A 20,871-nucleotide genomic window follows, 5' to 3' on the forward strand; every position below is an offset into this window, starting at 1 on the left:
GCTTTAAAGACCCCTGCAATCCCCGCCAGAAGCGTGAGACTTGCAACACTGCACCCGGCGACCCCGACTCGACTGGTGAAGAAACAACACTACAGGGAGGATCCCCAGGCGACTCCAAGACTGAGTAACCCAAGTTGTCCCCCCTGAGCCCCCACAGCGACGCCTGCAGAGGGAATCCCGAGGCTCCCCCTGACCGCGACTGTCTGAATCCAAAATTCCGACGCCTGGAAAAGACCCTGCACCCGCAGCCCCCAGGACCTGAAGGATCGGAACTCCAGTGAAGGAGTGACCCCCAGGAGGCCCTCTCCCTTGCCCAGGTGGTGGCTACCCCGAGGAGCACCCCCGTTGCCTGCCTGCATCGCTGAAGAGACCCCTTGGTCTCTCATTGAAACCTATTGAAAACCCGACGTGTGTTTGCACACTGCACCCGGCCGCCCCCGTGCCGCTGAGGGTGTACTTTTTGTGCTGACTTGTGTCCCCCCCAGTGCCCTACAAAACCCCCCTGGTCTGCCCTCCGAAGACGCGGGTACTTACCTGCTGGCAGACTGGAACCGGGGCACCCCCTTCTCCATTGAAGCCTATGTGTTTTGGGCACCACTTTGAACTCTGCACCTGACCGGCCCTGAGCTGCTGGTGTGGTAACTTTGGGGTTGCTCTGAACCCCCAACGGTGGGCTACCTTGGACCCCAATTTGAACCCCGTAGGTGGTTTACTTACCTGCAAGAACTAACAATAACTTACCTCCCCTAGGAACTGTGAAAATTGCAGTGTCCACTTTTGAAATAGCTATATGTGTTTTATGTAAAAAGTATATATGCTATTGTGATTATTCACAGTTCCTAAAGTACTTACCTGCAATACCTTTCAAATGAGATATTACATGTAGAATTTGAACCTGTGGTTCTTAAAATAAACTAAGAAAAGATATTTTTCGATACAAAAACCTATTGGCCTGGAATTGTCTCTGAGTGTGTGTTCCTCATTTATTGCCTTTGTGTATGTACAACAAATGCTTAACACTACTCCTTTGATAAGCCTACTGCTCGACCACACTACCACAAAATAGAGCATTAGTATTATCTCTTTTTGCCAGTATCTTACCTCTAAGGGGAACCCTTGGACTCTGTGCATGCTATTCCTTACTTTGAAATAGTACATACAGAGCCAACTTCCTACAGCATAGTATTCAATCATTATCCACAATGTACAGTAAAGGCACCAATGTGACACTGTCTCCCATAAAGCATAGAAATGACACAGCCTTGCCACCTAAGATGGATTATCTTCAAGTAACCTCAACAATACTACAATTAATGCCATCACCACCAGTGTGCAGACAAATAGCATGTCCAGTTCAGTCATAGCATATGATATTCAACATTCAACCTTAAAATTAACATTTACTTTGGAAGGAGAAATCTGTACCTGAATGTATCCCAGGTTAGGAAAGCCCTTCCGGATCCCAAACCAATTGGCTGGATCTACGGGTGCCTTGTACAGGGTAGAATTCAGGATCTCCTCATCTTCAAGGTTTGTGCTATTCTTATATGGCTAAAAAGAAACAGAAGGAACAGTAAGTTGAGAAGAAATCAGACACTGCTTCTCCCTACATAGTAGAAAGAGCTGAGCCATTGACACTATCCCTGATTTTGTAATTAGCAAACATATAACAATACTCTCTATCGATTGAATGATCATTGAAGAAAGATTAGGGAAAGCAATGTTATGTTTGCTTTTGCTTGTAGCTTCCATGGACTGCTAAACAATCCTGAATTTTACCCACTTTGACTCCGCATCTTTTAAAAGTAGGTGTGCCTTTAGATTTTATGGTCTAGTAGCTAGTTACGTATGCCCATCATCAATCACTGTTTGTAAACATGTTCCAGAATATTTGTTTTATGTAGTACAGGGTCATTCTTTTACTCAAAGGTTCTGTGATCTCACTCTTTGATGTGATGTAATGGAGATGTGCAGGAGTATCCAATGTCCCTTTTAGTACACTTTTGAATTTGGTGAACCAAAGCTATGTTTCCAGGGAAGTAATAAGCCAGTCCTCGAGTGAATTTTCCAAATCGGAGACACTACCCTCTCCACATTGGTCTTGCAATTGAAAAAGGAGCTCAATGTCCACTTTCTCAAGACTTGAATACAAATGTGCTCCTGAATAAAGCTTTTACCTGTGCATTTGCCAGACCTTCTAGGATCCCAGTGCCCTACCTTCTGAAATAATACCAGCACCCACATCCTTAATAAGAAAACTAGGCCTGGAAAAAATATGGAAATCAGTCTCACTCGCACTGTGTGTGAGTGAGAGAGAGGATAGACAGTTAGCCTAACCCTCTTCAGTGGGCCTGTGAATAGTTTTTCCTCAAACAGAAAATGTAGGTAAACCAAGCCAAATGGTGCATACTACAGCAAATATTTCAAGTACATGGGTAAGCTCTTTCGAATCTGAACCACAGAAGCCCACACGGTACACCTTGCAGTCCACTCGAAAAATCAAGAATTGCAGAAAGGGAAATCTGACCTTGTCAGTATGCATTCTTCCCCAATACACTTTTCCACCAACTAACCTACTTTGCTTCTACATGTCCCTGCTGTGTTTGCTAGGTTTGTGATGTATTAACCACCAGAAACAATATAGCATGTATGGGCATCTGGGGATTTCTATGGAGAAAATTGCTGGGTTTGCATGGCATAGGGATTCCTTTTACATCTGCTGGAATTAAATAATGAACTTTAACTGTCAGCAAAGAGTCTTGCTGCTGTGTTCTCTTTCATACCACTGACTAAGGTGGAAAAGCAAAAATACACTTTTGAAATACACCATAAAGTTTGCTACTAGAAAAATGTGTATAATGTCGCTTAGTTATATTTTCACCCAGGAATACCAATTAACCTCATCTCTGGTAAGTAGAGCAATGGAAAAATAATCAATAGTGATGTGCAGCAGAAAAACTTTCAGTGTCCCATTCTCTCCCATTCCCCACCAACTCTGTCCCTTTACCCTTCACTCCTGCCTCATTGCACTCCAACCTTGGGTGGAAACAGATCCTCAGTATAATATATGCCTAAATGCTGTGTATTATAAATATTGCAATATCTGTACATTACACACAACACACTGATATTCTTTATAAATTATTTGCTTTATTTCACCCCAAATAGCCTGCAACGTAGCTTGGATGAAATGTACCATTTTGTAACCAATCATTTTTCAGATATCACCGTGCTAAAAAGTTGTTTTTTTTGGTGTTAAGCGATGAAATATCTCAGGAGTATCTAGACTTCTGATCTTCTGGCCAGATGAGATTGGCCTTAAAAAGATGAAAGGGCAATACCTCAAGCAAGCTTTAAAATTTGTATTGAAAACTACACTAGATTGAAGCATTATAACATGATATGTGAAACAGCCCTATAGACTAGAATGCAACACAAGTTGGATTTTTTCTGGAATATAAGAGTAGTAAGAGTCACATTTTTGTTAAGCACAGTCAGTCAACAATTGAACGAATAGCTTACAGATGTGTGTCATCTCTGATGCCAGGGTTCAAGATCTTAATCGTACTTTGACTGTTCTGCTCCAATCACACAAGGAAGTACGTTTTTATGACCACTGTTCTTGATCAAAAGAGTAAAATCATTGAATGATGCTCCGACTCCCCATCTCAACTTATATTTTACCCACTGTTTCTCCACCTAACTAATGCTTTCCATCTTTACTTCGCTGTGTCACTGCTCGTATGGTCCCAAAATAAATGTACCACAGTTGCCAAAGGGCAATTTGTCAGTGCTAAAATAAATCACTGATAAAGAGACAGCAAAACATCTTGGATGGGGCTTCAGCAGTGGACAAGCTTGCAGGAAAATTAAAAGTATTCAGTATTCAACATCATTTGAGAAGGAAGATCCATAGAGTTGCACTTGATGCTCTAACAAGCAGCTGATTGTTCAAACCAACTGAAAGACTCTGATCTGTTAGGATTTGTACCCATTTTGTTTTGATATATGGCTGCCTTGGTTGCATACCAGGACAAGGACTACGCACCTCAGTGCAGTTGCTTGAGTAGTCCTGTGGGTTGACAATGGTCAGCTGATACAACATCTTGCAGACTATGATGGTGCAGGCCCAGAGGGTGGCCAGGCAGGAGGCCATATGCCGGAAGCGGGGGAAAGGCATGGCGAAGGACCACAGAGCCACAAACAGGAAGTTCATCACAGAGATCTGAAATGAAACAAAGGTTGAACAGATCACTTTAATGACTATTGCAGGTGAACTAATAAACCACACTCGGCAATGACCCACAAGCTCTTCTATTTGAAGCTGTAGCCACACCACTTGATATGAAGGTGCCCCACCACATGCCATTCAAACTACCAGCTTAGAATATGCATTGAGCTCATTTTAAACAACGTAGGGGAATGTTTGCTAAAATCACAAGTCTTAAAGAGTCTTACGATTTCCAATAAAAATCTGGATATTATTGTATTTCTACCTTCTATTATTGTAAATATTGCACACCAGGTAAAAGATGGGTCACGATAATTATGTATCTGTCTCATACACATTGCATGTTGGCATTTTTGTGTGGGGCTGGATGATATCTTATTTGACTGACCAAAGCATGCATGTGCAGCCATGCTCATGTCTGTAGTTAGTCGCCAAAATCTAGACTGGCACACCTAGAAAGGCTACCAATCAAATGGCAATGAACAATTACAGATCCAAGAGGGCGTAAATTATGTTAGGGTTCTGTTAACCCTTTGAGTGTAAATCCATTAATAAGTATTGATATTAGGTATTTGATGAAGGTACACTTCACACCTCCGGTCTTTGAAGCTGTTGGGTAATTATATAACTTTTTGCAGAGATATAGATATATATTACCCAGTGGCGTTGCTACTAGTTAGTTATAGTTAGGACCTAGTTTCTATAGAAAAACCCTTTAATCCCTTGCCTGTATCTTTGGTGCTGCTTGGCAAATCTAGATGGAATTTTTCAAAACAATTTGACGCTCAAGTGAACTGCTGTCTGGAAGGTTTTGGGTTGATCCGTCAAGGGGAGGTCGAGAAAAAGGGGCTCCGAAAACGCTTTTCCCCCCATTAATTTGTATAAAGGGATTTTGAACAGCGATAGGGCCAGAACCACTGGACGGAATTACACCAAATTTGGCAGAAAGGTAGCTCTTGGTCCAGAAAGTGACCTTTTTGTTATTTGGTGTACATCCTTTCAGTAGTTTTTTTTAAGTAATTTAAGAAAAAACACATTTGTATGTATATATATATATATATATATATATATATATATATATATATATATATATATATAGATGCAAAGGCTTTGCAAACCCTCCCAATTCTGTGCTGAGATATGATTGGCTGCCAACACTTTAACAAGGAAGTGTTGGGAGCCATGTTGGGACTTGACTTCGGCTGAGTCCCAGACAAAAAAGTTTTAAAAAAATAGGAAAAGGAGCCAGGGTAGGAACACCCTGACTCCTTAGCTCTTGTGCTGGGGTCCCAGAGGGCTTGTTTCACTGGAGCTCACGGGTAGGCCATGTCCTGGGGGCATTCATATTTTCAATGTGAGGGTGGGGGGGTGCATAACTCACACCCTCGCCATGCACTGCTAATTACCCAACAAATTACGGCACTCGGGACATCTTTGATAACATAATTGATATCAATATAATATTTGCTGGAAAACCTTTGATGAAAAAACTGTACATGGCAGGGGACAAGCTATTAGTTACCTTAGGGCACAAGTTATAGTTACTTGGGATAACTCTAACTATAACAGGTGAATTTCTATAATTTGGTACACTTAAAATGTGAGCCTAACTACAACATCCCTATAACCTTTGTTTTTTTCAGTATATATGTGTATATCTCAATAAATAATAAAAAACACCACAATCTATAACAACAACGGTATGTTACACCTTCCATTTTATTGGCAAGTGCCTGGAAATAATTCTGTGGGGGCACTGTGTGAACTATAGTGACAGTACTATTGTAGCTAGACATCTGGATGTGTCCTAAGGAGCACACATGCTCCAGACTGATCATGTCTGGGATGGCTAGTCTGCTTGGGGTATATGGACACTGTGTCATGCAGCTTTCAAGCTGATCCACAATTAATCATTAGGCTGTGATGGCGACACTTATGCACGGAAGTAATATGGTAAATGGACAGTTCCAATGACCCTCTCTATGCAGACCAATTCAGCAAATAATTCTCCCTTGAACTTTGAACAAATGCCTGTTTGGAAGAGTATGCAAGGTTATTAATGAGTATGTAGGTTGTTCCACAGTTGGCACGTTACCATGACCGAATTACCCTCTATTATGCCCTTCACTCTTCCTAATGAATGGGCAACACAGTCTCCCTTCCTTGGATATGCTTATAACTAAACCATAAAGCTGTAGGGCAGAGGAACATTGACTGTCATGAGTTTGGAGAGGGGGAAGAGGAGGACACCATGCCAGGACCTGGGACCACTATTATTTTGCAACACACACGCAGAAATGTACATTTATCTGCATAATCAAGTGGCATTAGGGAATATTGTCAGTCCATTGGTTCTTCATTAAACGCTTTAGGATCCACCCAAATGATGACATGATAGATAAAGCCCCAGCATGCAGAGCTAGAAACAAAGCCTTTACTTTTAGACCAAAAACAAGATAGAAGTAAGATTTTCCTAAACAAATGAAATTTAAGTGTTTAAACATGTCAGCATTGGAAGTGCGAATTCCAGCCAACATATTGCTTTGGAAACCAGAGATCAATCAACAGGTTTATGTGGTAACATAAGCGAGACAATTTAGCAAAGGCAAGTTCAAATTGACAGCAATTAACTGCATTTTTTAATGGTTTTACAGATTAGGGAGTGTGCATTAAATAGCTGTGGCCTTTTTTTTGTTTTAATAAAATGGGATGCAATAACTCTACACTACAGCGTTTTGAAATAGTGCAATATTAATGCTATTTTGAAATGTGTTTTAAACATATACAGTAGGTTTCTGTTTACATGGACATCCGATTGTCTAAATAAACTATTTTACTACTGCTGTTTTGCGGTCTGTCAATGCAGTTTTTGAGGATGATGCTGTTTCTCACTTACTGTAAGGAGCCAAACTATTTTCAGAAATACAGACTGGTTGCTTACAGCGAATTACAGGTCAGCCATGTTGACTTGGTTGCCAAGATATACAGAGAACTATTATTAGTCAGACTTGGAGGTGACTTCATAACAAATCTATTGTTTTTCAGGACAGAGATAGTTAAATACTGCGTATTATAAATATTGCAATATCTGTACATTACACAAAACACACTGATATTCTTTATAAATTATTTGCTTTACTTCACCCCAATTAGCCTGCAACTTAGCTTGGATGAAATGTACCATTTTGGAACTAATCATTTTTCAGATATCAACGTGCTGAAAAGTGAGGTTGTTTTTTTAGTCTTTTTGGCGTTAATCGATGAAATATCTCAGGAGTATCTAGACTTCTGACCTTGTATTATGAGGTTGTTGAGGTGAGCTCCCCAACCTGTCTGTGATGCATCTGTAGTCAGAGTGTTCTGAGGCACAGGGTCCAGAAAGGGCTGCCCCTTGGAGAGGTTGGTGGTGAGAGCGGTGAGTCTGGCGGAACAATAACACAAGGTCTTGGAGATTACCCTGTGACTAATACTACAGATGAGACAGACATTGCTGTAGGGGACCCATGTGCAGTCTGGCATGAGGTACAATCTCACTGCAAGAAGCCATCATCCCTAACAGCTGCATCACTGTCTTCACTGTGTAAGTGTGGTCTTCCTGTAACTGCAAAATTAAAATTTGAGAAGTTTGAATTTGAGCTGGACTTGGAATGCTAACCCTATCTGCGCATTGAGCACTGCTCCTAGATAAGGCTGTATCTGTAAAGGTTGGAGATGAGACTTGAGAAATTTGATAGTGAATCCCAGAGTGTGGAGGAGCTCCACGGATCTGAGTGTGACTTTGACAGTGTTGTAACATACTGACTTTGATGAGCCAATCGTTGAAGCAAGGGAAGAAATGAATGTGCTGACGTCTGAGATATGCAGCAACTACTGCTAGACATTTTGTGAAGACCCTGGGAATGGTTGTAACCCCGAAATGTAAAACTTTGAACTGATAATGTTTTCCCACAATTACGAATTTGAAATATTTGCAGTGTGCTGGGTGAATGGGAATATGTAAGTAAGTGTCCTTTAGATCTAAAGCGGTCATAAAGTCACCTTGTTGTAACAGTGGAATGACATCTTGGAGGGTGACCATATAGAAATGCTCCGAGATAATGTAGAGATTTAGTGGTCTGAAATCTAGAATTGGCTGAGGGACCCATTCTTCTATGGTATAAGTATAGGGAGTATACTCCTGACCCTTGTTGTAAGAAGAGGACTGGTTCTATAGTCCCTTTGAGAAGAAGGGATTGCACCTCTTCTTTGAGAAGAGTAAAATGTTCTTGTGAGAATTTGTGAGCGCAACGGAGAATGTTAGGTGGAGTGGAAGTGAGCTGCAGACAATAACCATGTTGGATAATTGAGAGCACCTGTGGTGATATCGGACCATTGTGGCTTGAGGCTTTTGAGGCTTCCTCCGACTGAAGATGTGTGAGGTGCTGGAAGGTGTAAGTAGTCACTAGCGTGCAGTGAAGACAGATCCTCTAAAGGCAGATGCGTTTCCTCTGCCATTGTTGTTTGCACCTCTGTAAGATCCTCTAAAGGAACCTCTATAATAGAAATGGGAACCTTGTTTTGTTTTGAGAGGTGTAAGGCTCAGCAAAGGATGGTTTGAAGGCTCAGGAGAGGATGGTGTGAAACCTCCCCTGAATTGTGGGCAATGAAAATTACCACATTGTGTGGCGGTAACACCCCCATAGCTTTTGCTGTCTCAGAGTCTTTTTTAAGTTTTTTTATGGTGTTGTCGACGTCTTGGCCAAATAAGCGTTCCTTATTGAACGGCGTGTTGAGAACTGCCTCCTGTATTTCTAGCTTGAATCCTGAACACCTAAGCCAAGCGTGCCTATGTATAATGATACCAGTTGTAATACCGCATGCTGTGGTATCGGTGGCATCAGTTACGCACCTAATGGAATTATTATTAGAGATGGCTTGACCCTCTGAAACCATCTCTTGAGCTATTTTATGATGTTCCTCTGGGAGGTACTTGAGGAGATCCTCCATTTTGTCCCAGTGGGCCCTGCCGTACCATGCCAAAAGTGCCTGTTAATTGACGATACCCCAGTGATGGCAGCTTGTGCGGCCACTCTTTTCCGGGCTGCATTTAGTTTTTTACTTTTCCTATCAGGATGGGGCACTTTTCCTGTGGATTGACTATTAGCATGTTTTCATGCTGTAGTGAAGACTATTAAGACGGGAGGGATTTGAGCCCGTATAAATAGAGGGTCTGTAGGTGCCACCTTGTATTTTTTATTCACCCTTGGGGGTGATAACCAGAGACTTTATGGGTTCTTTAAAAATATCAGAGGCATTTCTAAGCATGCCAGTAGTATGGGTAAAAACTGACACTCTTTATGTGTGGTAGTGAAGGTGTCAAAGAGGAAATCATCTTCTATGGGGTCAGTGTGTATCTGGACATTGTGGTATGCGGCTGCCCTTGATATGACCTGGTGATATGATATGTCTTCAGGTGGTGATGGCCATGTTAGCGATAAGTGAGGGTCATTTGAAAAGATGGGATCTAGGCTATATGAATCCCATGGGGCTATGTCCTGTGGCATATCACCCAAATCATCTTCCTTGAGGTGGTGGTGAACCTTGTTGTGAAAACTTTGGTGTAGGAGATTGGGGAGGTTGTGGAGGAGTAGAAGGGAGCACTGACGAGTGTGGTGGAGAAGGCGGAGGTTGAACTGGAGCCTTGTCCTTGGAGACCTTTTTAGGGGGTGAAGCAGTGTCCAAGGCCTCTTCAAAGGTGAACTTACTTTTGATTGGTTCGGGGGAAGCAATTGTTCTTCCTGTTCTTTTTTTAATATGGACTTTTTGCTAAAGAGCGTCCATTATTTCTAAGATGGACTTCCCTTGGTGAAGGTGCTTCGGAGGAATGACTGGAGTCTCTAGAAGGCACAATCTTATGTTCTGATTTTTCGCAGATGAAGTCGAAGCTGTTGGCTCCAAAGTGGTTGCAGAGGTTTTTTCGCTTGGTGCCAAAGCGCTCGGTTTGATGGATCTGCTCGATGCCGAAGGAGCCTGTGATGTTGCTGAGCTGAAGGTTAATGCCGAAGACATCTGGGTCTTGGCTGTTTTCAGTGCCAAGCCAGGAGGTGGGCCATCCGAAGGTGATTTTCAGATCCGACCATGGCCCGAAGGCAGTGGCAGTCCGGCAACCTGCTTCTGGGGCTTTTTTCAAGTCTCTGTATGGGGAGTAGGGGTTGTTCTACTCATGGGTTGTGTGGAGGTGACTGGATGGCTCTCAATGTCAGATTGGATGTCCAACTCTGTGTCTTCGATGGAGAAGGCCTTCTCCTGTTCCGGCTCCTCCTGCACGTATTCTTCCCCAAAGATATCCGGAGTGTCTTCTGGTGCTTTCAAAGCCATCTCCAACCTATGAGCTCTAGTGTCCCAGAGCATCTTCTTGAATTAAAACTAACAGCAGGCATTGCAAGGTTTGTTCGTTGTGGTCGGAGGACAGACACAAATTACACACCAAATGTTGGTTGGTTTGGGGGAATTCCAAGTGGCATCAAGGGCAAAAGCAAAATGGAGTACGTTCCATTAGCCCTGCATAGTCTGACACCACATGAACGATTAGGCCCGAGACAGGTTTGGACACCTTGAAGGGTGGTAAGCCTGCTCCCGGTTCATAAATTTGGACCGACTGTGAAGTATATAGAAAACCAAATCGAATTACAATTCCATAGCTGAAAGAGTGATAGAAGAGATCAGTTCGTAATGGACCGCGCTGAGAAAATACCGGAGTGAGAGGAACACAAGTCCGAACCAGACAGCAGAGATAAAACAATCTAACAAAGGACTGATGCCCAGGCGCAGTATCACTGAGAGGAGGAGTCACTCGATCCAGTGACTCTAAAAGATTCTTCTAAAAAAAAAACTTTAAAAAAAAAAACACGTGCAACACTCCGGGCCCAACACTAGATGGCGGACCTATGCAAAGCGTGTGTATCTACAGCCACATATGCCATCAAGTGTGTATATATATATATATATATATATATATATATATATATATTTATATATATAAAATGTCACTTACCCAGTGTACATCTATTTGTGGCATGTTCCGCTGCAGATTCACATGCTATGCATATTCTGCCATCTGGTGTTGGGCTCGGAGTGTTACAAGTTGTTTTTCTTCGAAGAAGTATTTTCGAGTCACGGGATCGACTGACTCCTCCTCTTCGGCTCCACTGCGCATGGGCATCTACTCCATGTTGGATTGTTTTCCCGCAGAGGGTAAGGTACGAGTGATAGAGTATAAAGAAAAGAGATGTCCATGCAAATGGAATAATGAAAATGTCACTTACCCAGTGTACATCTGTTCGTGGCATCAGTCGCAGTAGATTCGCATGTTCTGCAATAGCTCGCCATCTGGTGTTGGGCCGGAGTGTTACAAGTTGTTTTTCTTCGAAGAAGTCTTTCGAGTCACGGGACCGAGTGACTCCTCCTTTTGTCTCCATTGCGCATGGGCGTCGACTCCATCTTCGATTGTTTTTCCCCGCAGAGGGTGAGGTAGGAGTTGAATTGTAGTAATAGTGCCCATGCAATGGAGTGACTAAGTATGCACTTATTTAAGGTTGAGATGATACATATATAAATAATTGAAGGTAACTTCCAAACTGCTACAGGCTCCCGGGGAGGCGGGTGGGCACATGCGAATCTACTGCGACTGATGCCACGAACAGATGTACACTGGGTAAGTGACATTTTCAGTTCGATGGCATCTGTCGCTGTAGATACGCATGTTCTGCAATAGACTAGTAAGCAGTTATTTCCCCAAAAGCGGTGGATCAGCCTGTAGGAGTGGAAGTAGTCTGAAATAATGTCCTTAATACAGCTTGACCTACTGTGGCTTGTTGTGCGGATAACACGTCTACACAGTAATGCTTGGTGAATGTGTGAGGCGTAGACCATGTGGCTGCCTTACATATTTCTTGCATTGGGATGTTTCCTAGAAAGGCCATGGTAGCACCTTTCTTTCTGGTTGAGTGTGCCCTTGGTGTAATGGGCAGCTGTCGTTTAGCTTTAAGGTAGCAGATTTGGATGCATTTAACTATCCATCTGGCTATACCTTGTTTTGAAATTGGGTTTCCTGCATGAGGTTTTTGAAATGCAATAAAGAGTTGTTTAGTCTTTCTGATGTTCTTTGTTCTGTCAATGTAATACATTAATGCTCTTTTGACATCTAATGTATGTAGTGCCCTTTCAGCTACGGTATCTGGCTGTGGAAAGAACACCGGAAGTTCCACTGTTTGATTTAGATGGAACGGTGAAATAACCTTTGGCAAAAATTTAGGATTGGTCCTTAGGACGACTTTATTTTTGTGTAGTTGTATAAAAGGTTCCTGTATAGTAAACGCCTGAATCTCGCTTACTCTTCTCAGGGAAGTAATGGCGATGAGAAATGCCACCTTCCAGGTTAGGAACTGTATGTCGCAGGAGTGCATGGGTTCAAAAGGTGGACCCATAAGTCTAGTTAGGACAACATTTAGGTTCCATGAAGGAACAGGTAGTGTTCTTGGTGGTATAATTCTCCTAAGGCCCTCCATGAATGCTTTAATGACTGGTATTTTATATAGGGAAGTTGAATAGGTAGTCTGCAGGTATGCAGATATTGCTGCAAGGTGAATCTTAATGGAAGAGAAAGCTAGGTTAGATTTTTGTAAGTGAAGCAAGTAACCCACTACATGTTCTGGAGTTGTGTGTAATGGTTGTATTTGATTAATATGGCAGTAGCAAACAAACCTCTTCCATTTACTTGCATAGCAGTGCCTGGTGGATGGCCTTCTTGCTTGTTTTATGACTTCCATACATTCTTGGGTAAGTTGTAAGTGCCCGAATTCTAGGATTTCAGGAGCCAGATTGCTAGATTCAGCGATGCTGGATCTGGGTGTCTGATCTTTTGGTTGTGCTGTGTCAACAGATCTGGCCTGTTGGGCAATTTGATGCAGGGTACCACTGATAGGTCTAGCAGCGTTGTGTACCAGGGTTGCCTTGCCCAAGTTGGTGCTATCAATATGAGTTTGAGTTTGCTTTGACTGAGTTTGTTTACCAGGTAAGGAAGGAGAGGGAGAGGAGGAAAAGCGTAAGCAAATATCCCTGACCAGTTCATCCATAGGGCATTGCCTTGGGATTGTTTGTGTGGGTATCTGGATGCGAAGTTTTGGCATTTTGCGTTCTCCCTTGTCGCAAACAAGTCTATCTGAGGTGTTCCCCAGAGTTTGAAATAAGTGTTCAGTATTTGGGGGTGAATTTCCCATTCGTGGACCTGTTGGTGATCTCGAGAGAGATTGTCTGCGAGTTGATTTTGTATCCCTGGTATAAACTGTGCAATTAGGCGAATTTGGTTGTGAATTGCCCAATGCCAAATTTTTTGTGCTAACAGGCTTAACTGCGTGGAGTGCGTCCCTCCCTGCTTGTTTAGATAATACATTGTTGTCATGTTGTCTGTTTTGACGAGAATGTATTTGTGAACTATTATTGGTTGGAAAGCTTTTAGTGCTTGAAAAACTGCAAGAAGTTCTAGGTGATTGATATGCAGTTTTGTTTGATGTACGTTCCATTGTCCTTGTATGCTGTGTTGATCGAGGTGTGCTCCCCACCCTGTCATGGAAGCATCTGTTGTTATTACGTATTGTGGCACTGGGTCTTGGAAAGGCCGCCCCTTGTTTAAATTTATGTTGTTCCACCACAGAAGCGAGAGGTAAGTTTGGCGGTCTATTAACACCAGATCTAGAAGGTGACCCTGTGCTTGAGACCACTGTGATGCTAGGCATTGTTGTAAGGGCCTCATGTGCAGTCTTGCGTTTGGGACAATGGCTATGCATGATGACATCATGCCTAGGAGTTGTAATACCATCTTTGCTTGTATCTTTTGTGTTGGATACATGCGTTGTATGATGGTGTTGAAATTTTGAATTCTTTGTGGACTTGGAGTGGCTACTCCTTTTGATGTGTCTATTATGGCTCCCAGGTATTGTTGTACCTTGCGTGGCAGAATTTTGGATTTTGTGAAATTGACGGTGAACCCTAGTTTGAAGAGGGTTTGTATGATATGATTCGTGTGATTTGAGCACTCTATTAACGAATGGGCCTTGATTAGCCAGTCGTCTAGATATGGGAACACATGTATTTGCTGTCTTCTGATGTGTGCAGCGACTACCGCTAGACATTTGGTAAAGACTCTTGGTGCGGTTGTTAATCCGAAAGGCAGTACCTTGAATTGGTAATGTATTCCTTTGAATACAAACCTTAGGTATTTCCTGTGCGATGGGTGTATTGGTATATGGAAATAAGCATCCTTGAGGTCTAAAGTTGCCATGTAGTCGTGCAGCTTTAGCAATGGCAATACTTCTTGTAGTGTGACCATGTGGAAGTGGTCTGATTTGATGAAAGTGTTGACTACTCTGAGGTCTAGGATTGGTCTCAGTGTTTTGTCCTTCTTTGGTATCAGAAAGTACAGTGAGTAAACTCCTGTGTTTATTTGTGTGTTTGGCACTAATTCGATTGCATTCTTTTGCAATAGTGCCTGCACTTCTATCTCTAGGAGATTGGAATGGTGTGTTGTTAAATTTTGTGCTTTTGGTGGTATGTTTGGAGGGAACTGTAGAAATTCTATGCAGTAACCATGTTGGATAATTGCTAGAACCCAAGTGTCTGTAGTGATTTTCTCCCATGCTCTGTAATAATGACCTATTCGTCCCCCCACTGGTGTTGTGTGGAGGGGGTGAGTGACATGTGAGTCACTGTTTAGTAGTAGGGGTTTTGGGGCTTTGGAATCTTCCTCTATTTCTAGGGAATTGCCCTCCTCTATATTGTCCCCGAAAACCTCCTCTATACTGTCCTTGGTAACTGGACGGTGTGGTTTGTGAGGTGCTGGCTTGTGTGCTTTGACCCCGAAACCCCCCTCGAAAGGGCGTTTTACGGAATGAGCTGTAATTCCCTCTGCTCTGCGGAGAGTAGAGTGCGCCCATGGCTTTGGCAGTGTCCGTATCTTTTTTGAGTTTCTCAATTGCTGTGTCCACTTCTGGACCGAACAGTTCTTTTTCATTAAAAGGCATATTGAGAACTGCTTGTTGAATCTCTGGTTTAAATCCAGACGTTCGGAGCCATGCATGCCTTCTGATAGTTATAGATGTATTAATTGTCCGTGCAGCTGTATCTGCAGCGTCCATGGAGGAGCGGATCTGGTTGTTGGAGATGGCCTGTCCCTCCTCAACCAATTGTTTTGCCCTATTTTGGAAGTCTTTGGGCAGATGTTCAATGAGATGTTGCATCTCGTCCCAGTGGGCTCTGTCATAGCGCGCAAGTAGTGCCTGGGAGTTCGCGATGCGCCACTGGTTTGCAGCTTGTGCTGCGACTCTCTTACCAGCTGCATCAAACTTGCGGCTTTCTTTATCTGGGGGTGGTGCATCTCCAGATGTGTGAGAGTTGGCCCTTTTTCTAGCTGCTCCTACAACAACAGAGTCTGGTGGCAGCTGTGTTGTGATGAAAGCCGGGTCCGTAGGAGGCGGCTTATACTTTTTTTCCACCCTTGGTGTGATTGCCCTACTTTTGACCGGGTCCTTAAATATGTCTTTTGCGTGCCGGAGCATACCAGGGAGCATAGGCAGGCTTTGGTAGGAGCTGTGGGTGGAGGAGAGTGTGTTGAACAAGAAATCATCCTCGACCTGTTCTGAGTGGAGGCTTACGTTGTGAAATTGTGCTGCTCTAGCCACCACCTGAGAGTACGCGGTGCTGTCTTCTGGTGGAGATGGTTTTGTAGGGTATGCCTCTGGGCTGTTATCTGACACTGGGGCGTCGTATAGGTCCCATGCGTCCTGGTCTTGGTCACCCTGGCTCATGGTGGTGTGAGCTGGGGAGTGTGATGGCGTTTGTGCTGGTGAAACGTTAATCACGGGCGGAGGAGAGGGTGGTGGTGTAACTCTTTTCACCACTTTTGGTTGTGGTGCTTGTTCCGTCTGGAACTCCAACCTTCTCTTTCTCCTAATGGGGGGAAGGGTGCTTATTTTCCCTGTCCCCTGCTGAATGAAGATACGCTTTTGCGTATGGTCCGCATCAGTTGCTTGTAGCTCTTCCTCAAACCTATGCTTCTGCATTTGGGAGGTTAGCGAGTGCTCTTCTGTATAAGAGCCTGAAGCTGGGTCGCTTGCAGTTTGTTTCGGCATCGAAACTTTGTCTGCGTGTTTTTTCGGCTCCGAGGTGACTTTTTTCCTTTTCGGGGCCGAAACCTCTCGGCGTCGATCTGTTTCGGTGCCGCTGTCTCGGCGTCGAGCCGTGTCCACACCGGCATCTCGGTGTCGAGGCTTGTCTCCAGCACTTTCTCGGTCCCGAGAAGGCTGCGTGCCGGTGTCTCGACCGGAGTCGGACGATCTCGGCACCGTTTGGGCCTTTTTCGGTGCCGACGGTCGGTCACCGATTTTATGGGTTGAGCCATGGCCTGGTGGCAGTGGCGTCCCCTGGGCCTTGTAAATGTTTCTTTGTGTGGTTTTCGACGTCTTACTCACGGTTTGTGTATCGTCGAATCCTTCGGAGTCTGAGTCTTGGATCGAGAAGGTACCTTCCTCTTCCTGTTCCTCGAACTCCCGTCGGGCTGTCGGTGCGGACGCCATTTGAAGTCTTCTGGCTCGACGGTCTCGGAGTGTTTTTCGGGACCGGAACGCACGACAGGCCTCGCAGGTGTCTTCGCTGTGCTCAGGTGACAGGCACAGGTTGCAGACCAAGTGTTGGTCTGTGTAGGGGTATTTATTGTGGCATTTGGGGCAGAAACGGAAAGGGGTCCGTTCCATCGGCGTTCCTCAGCACGCGGTCGGGCCGACCAGGCCCCGACGGAGGATCGAAAAACTACCCCGAAGGGCACCGGAGCTCTTCGATCTTCGATGCGGTGTTGAATGTAAGTACGCCGATCCCGAACGCAACAATACCGACGAAAATCTTCCGAAATTAACTATTTTTTCTGTTCCGAAACTCGGAGCGACAGGAACACGTCCGAACCCGATGGCGGAAAAAAAACAATCGAAGATGGAGTCGACGCCCATGCGCAATGGAGACAAAAGGAGGAGTCACTCGGTCCCGTGACTCGAAAGACTTCTTCGAAGAAAAACAACTTGTAACACTCCGGCCCAACACCAGATGGCGAGCTATTGCAGAACATGCGTATCTACAGCGACAGATGCCATCGAACATATATATATATATATATATATGAAAAATTTCACTTACCCAGTGTACATCTGTTCGTTGCATGAGACGCTGCAGATTCATAGGCTTTGCACATCCCGCTATCTAGTGTTGGGCTCGGAGTGTTACAAGTTGTTTTTCTTCGAAGAAGTCTTTGAGTCACGAGATCGAGGGACTCCTCCCCTTTCGGCTCCATTGCGCATGGGCGTCGACTCCATCTTAGATTGTTTTCCCCGCAGATGGTGAGGTAGGAGTTGTGTATTATAGTAATAGTGCCCATGCAATGGAGTAAATATGTATGTACATAATGTGGTTTAAAGCGATATATTTACAAATTTACAAATGTTCAAGATCAACTTCGAAACGGCTACAGGCTCCCGGGGAGGCGGGTGGGCGCATGTGAATCTGCAGCGTCTCATGCCGCGAACAGATGTACACTGGGTAAGTGACATTTTCCGTTCGATGGCATGTGTAGCTGCAGATACACATGCTTTGCATAGACTAGTAAGCAGTTATCTCCCCAAAAGCGGTGGCTCAGCCTGTAGGAGTTGAAGTTGTTTGAAATAAAGTTCGTAGTACTGCTTGTCCTACTGTGGCTTGTTGTGCCGTTAACACATCTACACAGTAATGTTTGGTAAACGTATGCGGCGTAGACCATGTGGCTGCCTTACATATTTCAGTCATTGGAATGTTTCCTAGAAAGGCCATAGTAAAACCTTTCTTTCGAGTTGAGTGTGCCTTTGGTGTTATAGGCAGTTCTCATTTTGCTTTGAGATAACAGGTTTGAATGCATTTAACTATCCATCTGGCAATGCCTTGTTTGGATATTGGATTCCCTGTATGAGGTTTTTGAAAAGCAACGAACAGTTGTTTTGTTTTCCGAATTTGTTTTGTTCTATCAATGTAGTACATTAGTGCTCTTTTGATGTCTAATGTATGTAGTGCTCTTTCAGCTACAGAATCTGGCTGTGGGAAGAACACTGGTAATTCTACCGTTTGGTTCAAGTGGAACGGTGAGATCACTTTTGGTAAAAATTTTGGATTTGTCCGTAGAACTACTTTATGCTTGTGTATTTGAATAAATGGTTCTTGTATGGTAAATGCTTGAATTTCACTCACTCTTCTTAGAGATGTGATGGCAATCAAAAATGCAACTTTCCATGTTAAGTATTGCATTTCACAAGAGTGCATGGGCTCAAAAGGTGGACCCATGAGTCGTGTTAATACAATGTTGAGGTTCCATGAAGGAACTGGTGGTGTTCGTGGTGGTATAATTCTCTTTAGGCCTTCCATAAATGCTTTTATGACTGGTATCCTAAATAATGAAGTTGAGTGCGTAATTTGCAGGTAGGCTGAAATTGCGGTCAGATGTATCTTTATTGAGGAGAAAGCTAGCTTTGACTTTTGCAATTGTAGTAAGTATCCTACTATATCTTTGGCAGATGCGTGTAAGGGTTGAATTTGATTATTATGGCAGTAATCTCCGTTGAATGGCATATTCAGCACAGCTTGCTGTATCTCTGGTTTAAATCCAGATGTACGCAGCCATGCAGGTCTCCTTATTGTTACTGCTGTGTTGACAGTTCTAGCAGCTGTGTCTGCAGCATCCATTGCTGACCGTATCTGATTATTGGAGATACCCTGTCCTTCTTCTACTACTTGCTGCGCTCTTTTTTGGAACTCCTTGGGTAAATGTTCAATAAGGTGTTGCATCTCATCCCAATGGGCCCTATCATATCTGGCTAGCAAAGCTTGCGAATTTGCAATACGCCACTGGTTTGCTGCCTGTACCGCCACCCTTTTGCCTGCAGCATCGAATTTTCGACTTTCTTTATCTGGAGGTGGTGCATCTCCTGAAGTATGAGAGTTGGCTCTTTTGCGCGGTGCTCCCACTACAACAGTCTGGTGTTAGCTGTTGTGTAATGTACACTGGGTCTGTTGGTGGCGGTTTATATTTTTTATCTACTCTTGGAGTAATGGCTCTCCCTTTAACAGGCTCCTCAAACACTTGTTTGGAGTGTTTTAGCATTCCCGGTAGCATAGGAAGACTCTGATATTGGCTGTGTGTGGACGACAGTGTATTAAAAAGAAAGTCGTCTTCAATGGGCTCTGAATGAAGGCTGACATTATGAAATGCCACTGCTCTTGCCACCACCTGTGCGTAGCCTGTACTATCCTCTGGTGGCGATGGTTTAGCTGGATAGCATTCTGGACTATTATCTGACACCGGTGCGTCATAAAGGTCCCATGCGTCAGGGTCATCTTGACTCATTCCTGTATGAGTTGGGGATTGCATCATTGGTGGAGTGGCTACCGGTGATGGTTGCGTAGAGTGATGAGGGGATGGTGGCGGTGTTACTTGTTTAGCCACCTTTGCGTGTGGCTGTTTGTCCTTGTCTTGGAAGGCAAGCTTGCGTTTCATTTTGACTGGAGGAAGAGTGCTGATCTTCCCTGTATCTTTTTGAATAAAGAGGCGTCTTTGTGTGTGATCTGGCTCTATTGCCTGTAATTCCTGTCCAAATCTATGTGTCTTCATTTGTGTGGACAGTCCTTGTTCCTCAGTGTAGGAACTTGTTTTCGGTTCCGAAGCCGGATATTTCGGTACCGAAACCTTTTCGGCTGCTTTTTTTGGCTCCGACGAAACCTTTTTTTACTTTCGGCGTTGTGCTCTCTCGGTGCCGACCAGTTTCGGTGCCACTGTCTCTGTGCCGAATCTTCTCTGAGCCACTATCTCGGGCCAGAGATTGCTGTGGGCCGGTATCTCGACCGGAGTCGGATGACTTCGACACCAGCTCGCCCTTTTTCGGTGCCGATGAACGGTCACCTACTTTTCGGGTTAAGCCATGGCCTGTTGGCGGTGGCGTCCCCTGGGCTTTAGCGCTTTTCTCGTGAGTTCTTGGTTTCGACGTCTTACTCACGGTTTTAGGCGTTTCCTCTGGATCGATCTCCTCAGAGTCCGACTCCTGGGTGGAGAATGTTTCTTCCTCCTCCTCGAAACGCTCTTGTCCTGTCGGCGCCGACGCCATTTGCAGTCTTCTTGCTCTTCGGTCCCTGAGTGTCTTCCTGGACCGAAATGCTCGACAGGCCTTACAAGTATCCTCCTTGTGTTCTGGTGACAAACACAAGTTACAGACCAGATGTTGATCTGTATATGGATACTTGTTATGGCATTTTGGACAGAAGCGGAATGGGGTCCGTTCCATCAGCCTTGAAGAGACACGTGGCCGGGCCGACCAGGCCCCGACGGGGATGGAAAAAAACCCCGAAGGGCCACCGGAGCTCTTCTTAATTCGGTGTCGATCTGTTGTAACTAACCCGATACCGAACGCAAACAATACCGACGATTTTTCCGAGATTCTAACTAACTTTCCGACCCGAAACACGGAGCGAAAAGGAACACGTCCGAACCCGATGGCGGAAAAAAAACAATCTAAGATGGAGTCGACGCCCATGCGCAATGGAGT

General features: G+C 44.2%; 1 protein-coding gene across 4 annotated transcripts in view; it reads right to left on the bottom strand.

Moving 5' to 3' along the window:
• Positions 1-20,871, bottom strand: part of PIEZO1 (piezo type mechanosensitive ion channel component 1 (Er blood group)) — a 742,509-nt gene that overhangs the window by 239,577 nt on the left and 482,061 nt on the right. For all 4 annotated transcript variants that reach the window (XM_069215849.1, XM_069215848.1, XM_069215845.1 and 1 more), the window contains 2 exons: positions 4,049-4,225; positions 1,426-1,551 (listed from right to left, as the gene is read on the bottom strand). In XM_069215849.1, the coding sequence (XP_069071950.1) occupies positions 1,426-1,551; positions 4,049-4,225 (303 nt within the window). The remainder of the gene's footprint in view (positions 1-1,425; positions 1,552-4,048; positions 4,226-20,871) is intronic.

This window comes from Pleurodeles waltl, chromosome 12, assembly GCF_031143425.1.
Source record: "Pleurodeles waltl isolate 20211129_DDA chromosome 12, aPleWal1.hap1.20221129, whole genome shotgun sequence".
Taxonomy (NCBI): domain Eukaryota; kingdom Metazoa; phylum Chordata; class Amphibia; order Caudata; family Salamandridae; genus Pleurodeles; species Pleurodeles waltl.